This window comes from Hyperolius riggenbachi, chromosome 5, assembly GCF_040937935.1.
Source record: "Hyperolius riggenbachi isolate aHypRig1 chromosome 5, aHypRig1.pri, whole genome shotgun sequence".
Taxonomy (NCBI): Eukaryota; Metazoa; Chordata; class Amphibia; order Anura; family Hyperoliidae; genus Hyperolius; species Hyperolius riggenbachi.
In genome coordinates this window covers 412455308-412464556 of record NC_090650.1, presented here as the reverse complement: position 1 = coordinate 412464556, position 9249 = coordinate 412455308, and the positions used below count along the sequence as shown (strand labels likewise).

The window sequence follows — 9249 nt, the reverse complement described above, 5'->3', positions numbered from 1 at the left end:
AGACATATTGTTAACATCCTGTGCTTTCAAATGAGCTTATCTGCCGAGGCAGTCAGCTGACACGGGAGAAATCAAATTACATCTTGGGATTAGTCACAGATGAGGGAAAATTAGACAGAGTAAACTCTTGAAATACATACAATGTGCATTTCTCTCTGTTTTTCTTCTGTCCTGTGCAAGAGTTCAGGTCGAGATAACCTGCAATGTTTCTGCTTAAAATGTGACGCAGTTTCAGACGCTGTGGAAGTGAGCAAACCTGAACTGAAAATTAAAAGTTAAAATAACCATACACAACTCATACTTACCTCCCATGTTGTCTACTCATCAATATCTTTCTCCTCTCCTGCGTGCCGTTTGTCCACTGTGATCAAGAGAATTCTCCGTCCTCCATTTTGAAAATGACCATTACCCCATAACAGCTTCCAGGTCAGCACACTCTAATGCTGGGGATACACGGTACGTTTCCCTCTTATCAATCGAGCCGCTGATGGCTCGATTGATAATTTCCGACAGGTCCGATGACCCGCCGGATTGATTCCCCGCTCGATCCCCGCGGGCGGACAATAGCGGGGAGTCGAGCAGAAGATAAGGAAGCGCCCGCGGGGACAAGCGGGAATCGATCCAGACGGCGGCGGAACGTGGCGGGAGTCGATCCGGCGGTTTATCGAGCCGCCGGGTCTACCCATGTATGCCCAGCATTAAACTGTAATATCACCCACTGTAGCTTTAGGGAAACATGGACATTACCTTGCTCATCAGTTGTCCTTTCAGCTATAACTGACAACAGCTGTTATATTTCAGTTCTGACAAAATCTTGTCAGAATTGGAAGGAATCGTTGCATGTAGAAAATGGTGAGCTTCTGAGAGGAACTGACTGGGAGGTAAGTATGTCATTTTCATTTGCAGGTACATCATGGGCTTGATTCACAAAAGCGTGATAACTGCTATCTCAGCAGTTATCACGTGCTCTGCCGCACGCCAAAGTTTACACGCGAACAGCATTAGTTCACGTGATAAGCGAAGGTTATCGCGCGATCATGTGCGCTCTTCATGTGAAACGCGCACGTGATCGCGCGCAAACATTCATTTATCGGGCTGGATTCACTAAACCGTAATAAGACAAATATCATACCTTATAATACGTTACCAAAAGTTAGCAAACGTTATCAAAGCTAACTCACCTTATCAGAGTAGCATAGCGAACGCTATGAACCCGCAGGGGCTCAGGGCAGGACGAGTGCCATTGCCAATTAGCAGGCATAAGTTCGTAGCGCTCGCTTTTCAGCAGATGGAAGCATGAAGTGCTCCAAAATCTCCAGATAGCTAGCTGCATTGACCCTGCCCTTGATAAAACACAGTGGACCAACACCAGCAGCTGACATGGCACCCCAGACCCTCACTGACTGTGGGTACTTGACACTGGACTTCAGGCATTTTGGCATTTCCCTCTCCCCAGTCTTGCTCCAGACTCTGGCACCTTGATTTCCGAATGACATGTAAAAGTTGCTTTCATCTGAAAAAAGTACTTTGGACTACTGAGCAACAGTCCAGTGCTGCTTCTCTGTAGCCCAGGTCAGGTGCTTCTGCCGCTGTTTCTGGTACAAAAGTGGGTTCATGCTTCCATCTGCTGAAAAGCTTTATGGAGATGAAGATTTCATTTTTCAGCACGACTTGGCACCTGCTCACAGTGCCAAAACCACTGGTAAATGGTTTACTGACCATGGTATTACCATAGCTCCCAACTGTCCCTTTTTCGGAGGGACAGTCCCTTTTTGGGAGCCCTGTCCCTCTGTCCCTCTTTCACCCTCATTTGTCCCTCTTTCAGGACTTTGTCCCTCTTTCTATGTAAATATATATATTTCTATACTAAAATGTGTTTGATTGACTCTAAACTTTATTCCCAACCTTTAAATTGATATATTAAAATGTTACTATGAAGGGAAATGAACCAGGATAGAAAGGACCAGTGTGGTTTGAATTATAAAACAACATATGTTTCTCATGAAATCTTTATGGTATGCGTGACTGGAGGTGTGGTGAGGGGTGTGACAGGGGCATAGCTTAAGTGTCCCTTTTTCTCATCTCAAAAAGTTGGGAGGTATGGTATTACTGTGCTCAATTGGCCTGCCAACTCTCCTGACCTGAACCCCATAGAGAATTTGTGGGATATTGTAAAGAGAAAGTTGAGAGACGCAAGACCCAACACTCTGGATGAGCTAAAGGCCGCTATCGAAGCATCCTGGGCCTCCATAACACCTGAGCAGTGCCACAGGCTGATTGCCTCCATGCCACGCCGCATTGAAGCAGTCATTTCTGCAAAAGGATTCCCGAGCAAGTATTGAGTGCATAACTGAACATAATTATTTGAAGGTTGACTTTTTTTGTTTTAAAGACACTTTTCTTTTATTGGTCGGATGAAATATGCTAATTTTTTGAGATAGGAAATTTGGGTTTTCATGAGCTGTATGCCAAAATCATCAATATTAAAACAATAAAAGGCTTGAACTACTTCAGTTGTGTATATTTGAATCTAAAAAATATGAAAGTCTAATGTTTATCAGTACATTACAAAAAAAAATGAACTTTATCACAATATGCTAATTTTTTGAGAAGATCCTGTACAAATACCATTTTTCCAAACTTAAAGAGGAACTCCATCCAAAAAATAAAAATTTGTCACCGATGCTGTAATGAAAAGTTATATTTACCTCCGGAGTCTGGTCCCACGAAGCCGCCCCGAAACCCCGCATCACTACTCTTCCGACGCTTGGCCCCACCTCCCCCTCCCCTCCGAGAAAAAATGCCAAGCTATTTACTGCATTAAATTGCCGGGCTGTTTTTCTCGGAGGAGAGAGAGGAGGCGGGGCCAAGTGGCGGAAGTGGAGTGATGCGGGGTCTTCGGGGCGACTTCGTGGGACAAGACACTTTTGGTATCATCTGTAATGTGAAAAGAAACATCTGTGAGAGGGATACGGACGCTGCCTTCTCCATTATCTAATAAACAATGCCAGTTTCCTGACTTCTGTGCTAATGTTCCGCCTCTAACACTATAAGTCACTGGCCCAGAGTGAGCATGCAGATCACATGGTGTGACTCCATTGGCTGCATGCTTGTTGCAGGTGTATGGCTCAAACACAACTAGACAACAAACGACTAGATGAGCGTCTGATATCAGGCGGTTTGCCTGATCCAACAGGCAGTTCAACTCACATGACTGTTGGGCTGTTATCGTGCAGTTGGCAACGTCTATACAAGTCATTTGAATGACTTGTGCTTGCTTTGAATTTCGGCCATATCCTGCAGTCCGACGTTCACTTGTGTGCGCAGTATGCAAATGAGTTTGTTGCTCTGTTGGTTGTTGCGCGGAAAATACAAGTTGTGCAATCGCTTGGTTGTGTGGTCGGTCATGTTGTCAGGTTGATCATGTGGAAAAGTTACACATGTAGGACCAGTGAGCAAGTTTGAGAGTACCAGAAACTGGGTGTGGATGGTACTGGTGACTATACAGGCATGACAATGATAGGACATGTGACCAGCATAGGATAGCAAATAGTGGGGGTGAAAAGTGGCAATGGTGAGGAGTGGCCCATAGCGTGGGTGGGTAGGACAGGCAATCGGGGAAGGCAAATAGCTGAGGTAAACAGTTTAAGTGACCATGGTGGTTGGTAGAAGACAATGGCCTCAATTCACTAAGCTTATCTCCTGTCTTTAACCTTCCTGGCGGTAACCGTTCGGGGTAAGCCGCGCAGGAGGTTTTCTCAGGCCCTGCTGGGCCGATTTGCTTACCTTTTTTTTTTTGCTGCACGCAGCTAGCACTTTGCTAGCTGCGTCAGCACACCGATCGCCGCTGCCCCTCGCTTGATCGCCGCTATCCGTCGCGCCGCCCCCCCCCCCCCCCAGACCCCGTGCGCTGCCTGGCCAATCAGTGCCAGGCAGCGCTGAGGGGTGGATCGGGACTCCCAATGGCGTTGCTGACGTCGGTGACGTCATCCCGCCCCGTCGCCGACGGGGGAAGCACTCCAGGAAATCCCGTTTTTTGAACAGGATTTCCTGATCGGAGATCGTCGAAGGCGATCGAAGCGGGCGGGGGGATGCCGCTGAGCAGCGCCTATCATGTAGCGAGCCCTGGGCCATTAGCGGGAGTGAGGACACGGCAACGCAGGCGCAATGGTTTTAAGACTTTATAGTCTGAAATTCCAGAAGTGAATCGGAGGCAGGGCCGGAGCATCGGTGACTGGCTGCGCGGGCACAGGATGCCTGCGGGGGACCATTAGAAGCCCCGGGTAAGTTCAACTAATTTTCCCCTGACCCCCCTACAGTGTCCATTTTAAGTTCAGGTCCGTTTTAAGGAGGGTCCCGGCAAATGGCGACAGGAGCATGGTGGACCCAGGAAGCCATAGCACATAACATATCGCAAATCAGGCAAAAATGGAAAAAAAATTGGCGGTATGTGATGTAACGCATGCAGAATTAATTAGGTTTTAAAAACAAATGTGCAAGTGCTTCAACATGCTGCGTCATTGACTAACATAGTGTGCGTCAACATGAAGAAATGAAGTGTGCGCTCTCATACAGCTCATATTATTCAGGAAAGAGGAACTGAACTTCATTCCAGTCATGGTCATGACATCACACTGTGGGAGGAGTTTCACCACAATATCAGCCATACAGACCCCCTGATGATTTAGTAAAGAAAAGGTACAGATTTCTCGTGGGAAAGGGAGTATCAGCTACTGATTGGAATTAAAGGGGAACTTCAGCCTAAACAAACATACTGTCATCAAGTCACATTAGTTATGTTAATTAGAATAGATAGGTAATATAATCTCTTACCCACCCTGTTTTAAAAGAAAATGCAAATGTTTGTGATTCATGGGGGCTGCCATGTTTGTCATGGGGGCAGCCATCTTTTTGGTTGAAAGGAGGTGACAAGGAGCATGAGACACAGTTCCAACTGTCCTGTGTCCTGATTACCCCTCCCAGCTGCACACACTAGGCTTCAAATGTCAAATTCAAAATGCAAAAAAAAAATTTGCACCAAAACAGCAGAAGGAGAACAACAACATCAGAAATCCCATCATGCTTTGCACAGCATCAGGGGAAAAAAGCCCGGGCAGTTTTCTTCTGTGCAGCTAAAAATGAGGCTTGTATAAGAGAAACAAAGTTCTGATGCTGTGAAACTGTTAAAGAAACACCAGGCCTTTTCAGTGCTGCTGAGTCGATTTTTAGTCCGGATGTTCACTTTAAGTTCAATCCTTGGTTACAGTTCCTCTTTAAGATCACTGGACAATTTAGAAGCTCTTTGCTCTGTGTTGCTGGATGTAATCCTCTGCTTTGTGTTTTGCAGACAGTTGGAGCTGCATTCACCTGATGCCAAACACACCGTGGTGCTCCGAGCCAAGGACCCGGCTTCAGCGCAGGCGTGGTTCAACGCCATCCACGGAGCAGCCACGGAACTCATCCCCAAGGTGATGGCGGAAGTCAGAGACCAGCTGGGGAAAAACGGCATCTCAGGGAGCCACGAGATCCGGCACATGGGCTGGCTGGCAGAAAAGGTGAGTGCATCTTCTCCGGGCATCTGCTCCCTTCATGTGATTGCACAGATATGTAATATGCTGCTTCTTCTGGTCCAGCCACTGAGGATTTATCAGACTCAGGTGACGAGGAGTCAAGAGAATCATTTAGATTTCAGATAACACTGAGATGTGATTCTAGACGTGTACAGTGGCTTGCAAAAGTATTCGGCCCCCTTGAAGTTTTCCACATTTTGTCACATTACTGCCACAAACATGAATCAATTTTATTGGAATTTCACGTGAAAGACCAATACAAAGTGGTGTACACGTGAGAAGTGGAGCAAAAATCATACATGATTCCAAACATTTTTTTTACAAATCAATAACTGCAAAGTGGAGTGTGCGTAATTATTCGGCCCCCTTTGGTCTGAGTGCAGTCAGTTGCCCATAGACATTGCCTGATGAGTGCTAATAACTAAATAGAGACAGACAGGTCAGGGATAAAGTTATTGAGAAATTTAAAGCAGGCTTAGGCTACAAAAAGATTTCCAAAGCCTTGAACATCCCACGGAGCACTGTTCAAGCGATTATTCAGAAATTGAAGGAGCATGGCATAACTGTAAACCTACCAAGACAAGGCCGTCCACCTAAACTCACAGGCCGAACAAGGAGAGCGCTAATCAGAAATGCAGTCAAGAGGACCATGGTGACTCTGGACGTGCTACAGAGATCTACAGCTCAGGTGGGGGAATCTCACCATAGGACAACTATTAGTCGTGCACTGCACAAAGTTGGCCTTTATGGAAGAGTGGCAAGAAGAAAGGCATTGTTAACAGAAAAGCATAAGATGTCCCGTTTGCAGTTTGCCACAAGCCACGTGGGGGACACAGCAAACATGTGGAAGAAGGTGCTCTGGTCAGATGAGACCAAAATGGAACTTTTTGGCCAAAATGCAAAACGCTATGTGTGGCAGAAAACTAACACTGCACATCACTCAGAACACACCATCCAAACTGTCAAATATGGTGGTGGCAGCATCATGCTCGGGGGGTGCATCTCTTCAGCAGGGGCAGGGAAGCTGGTCAGAGTTGATGGGAAGATGGATGGAGCCAAATACAGGGCAATCTTGGAAGAAAACCTCTTGGAGTCTGCAAAAGACTTGAGACGGGGCGGAGGTTCACCTTCCAGCAGGACAACGACCCTAAACATAAAGCCAGGGCAACAATGGAATGGTTTAAAACAAAACATACCCATGTATTAGAATGGCCCAGTCAAAGTCCAGATCTAAATCCAATCGAGAATCTGTGGCAAGATCTGAAAACTTCTGTTCACAAACGCTGTCCATCTAATCTGACTGAGCTGGAGCTGTTTTGCAAAGATGAATGGGCAAGGATTTCAGTCTCTAGATGTGCAAAGCTGGTAGAGACATACCCTAAAAGACTGGCAGCTGTAATTGCAGCAAAAGGTGGTTCTACAAAGTATTGACTCAGGGGGCTGAATAATTACGCACATTCCACTTTGCAGTTTGTGATTTGTAAAAAACGTTCGGAATCCTGTACGATTTTCGTTCCACTTCTCAGGTGTACACCACTTTGTATTGGTCTGTCACGTGGAATTCCAATACAATTGATGCATGTTTGTGGCAGTAATGTGACAAAATGTGGAAAACTTCAAGGGGGCCGAATACTTTTGCAAGCTACTGTATTTTTCATTATTATTATTATTTGGTAAAGCGCCAACATATTCTTTGGCGCTGTATAAAGTAAGAAACAGACATGGGGTACAAAATAATACAGATAATAGTATACAACAATATACAAAATACAGAGTTGGCACAAAATACAGAATTGGAAATTACAGTGACAAAATTAATATGAATAAATGTGTAACAAGGCACAAAAGGATGAGAGCACCCTGCCCATGTGAGCTTACAATCTAAAGCCCCATCTACACTATGGGACATTGCAGCGATCCGGCGGCTCAATTAGTCGCCGGATCGCCTCTTCCGCGTGCCCGCCGCGTCACCGCTCGCCACGCGTGCGGCACATTCGATTGCCCGCTTGTCCCCGCCGACGCCGCTTATCTTCCGCTCGATTCCCTGCCATTGTCCCCTCGCGGGGAGCGAACAGGGAATCGGCGGTGCCGAGATCCGTCCTGTCGGATCTTATCAATCGAGCGGCATCAGCGGCTTGATTGATGAGGAGCATCGCGGCCGCATCTACTCGTGTAGATGCGGCTTTAAGGATTGCTCTGATTCTGTTCCAAAGCGAGATTCACGGTCAGACAGGAGGACAAAGGGCACTCATGAAGCGAGGCTTTCCCAGTCCTGCTCTGTCCCTGCATTCCAGTGCTGTCAGCCCCTTAAGATCCACCGAGGCTCCAGGATCAAAACAATCCATAAAATCTATTGGAAATTGACCTCCTGCAGCCCCCAAGTGTATATATGCCCCCCCACTACTTGCCTGTGAAGGCACAGATGTTAAATGTCAGTGTGAAACCTGGCCTCCTCCGGTAACACCGTGAGCGCACCAGGACATGTAGTGACAACGCTAGGATTCTCGCTGGGATGTGACAGGTGAGCCTTTAACACTGCACATGGGCGGGGGGGGGGGGGGGGGCAGGGGTGTAACAATAGACCCTGCAAGGGATGCAGCCACAAGGGGGCCCAGTCCTGAGAGACTGACACCTAAGGGCAAGGAGAGAAAAAACGTTCTGCTCTCTGCACAATTGTTCTACCGACCGCATCTGCTCTGCCACTGATAACAAATAATGCAAAGTATTGTAGACAGTCCCTATTCGGTGTGCTGAGGAGGCATTCAAAGTTTTGCTGGGGGCCCCAGTGATTTCTAGTTACGCCCCTCGGAGGGGGGGGGGCATATACACTTGGAGGGACACTGGCCGAGGTTCCGTCAGTCATCATGCTATACTGTAGAATGCCATTCCTGCCGCTCTCCCAATCAAACCTTTGCAACTGAAATTTTCCAGCATTTCTGAACCATCCTTCTGACCGATTTCAGCCAGAAATCGATCAGACATTTGATCAGATGGCCGGGTTGTCGTATCGATTCTCATCCGATAAAATGATCCGATTGAAAGGTCGGTCGTCCTGCAAAATCAAATGATGAACAGGCAGTCTCACTTTATATTTCTATCCTACATTTATTGCGCCACATATTGTAACATATAGGAGTGGTTCGTCGGACGCGTTCTCTTCGGAAGTGCCGTCTGGGCTGCGAAGGACGCAGAGGAAACATCCGTCACCTCCAATAATCGCCATAAATACACCTTTGTTTATCCTAAGCGACATGCTTTGTTGTTTTTGTTTAAAAACTTCCTCTTTTTACAGATCCATGAAGATGTCCCAGAGGACAAACAACACAATTATGTCATCATAGTAAATATTATTTGTGCTGTTGTCTCCCCCCCCCTGCTGAACATTCCCCAGCTTACAGACTAAATAGGATAGAGGCATTTCCTGAGTTTGGCAAATATTGTCTGAAAATATCTCATGAGTAAAGAGCTCTTCCCTCCTGTGTACACAAATGTCCAACTCAGACTTTGTCATCTCCACAAGTAGGTCACATTGCTGGGACTTTTGTGTGTGTGTGTGTGTGTGTGGCGGGGGGGGGGGGGGGGGGGGTTGCAGAGGTTGTGCCAGCTCTACACAATGAAAGCGTACCTTTTTACCAAGATCACATTTCATGCTAATAGGACTTTCATTAGATTGAAGGTC

At 46.7% G+C, this 9249-nt stretch overlaps 1 protein-coding gene across 1 annotated transcript in view; it reads left to right on the top strand.

The window, feature by feature from the left end:
- SNTB1 (syntrophin beta 1) overlaps nt 1–9249 on the top strand; it is a 159022-nt gene that overhangs the window by 111687 nt on the left and 38086 nt on the right. Inside the window, exon 3 of the mRNA XM_068237972.1 lies at nt 5348–5555. Coding sequence (XP_068094073.1) covers nt 5348–5555 — 208 coding nt within the window. The remainder of the gene's footprint in view (nt 1–5347; nt 5556–9249) is intronic.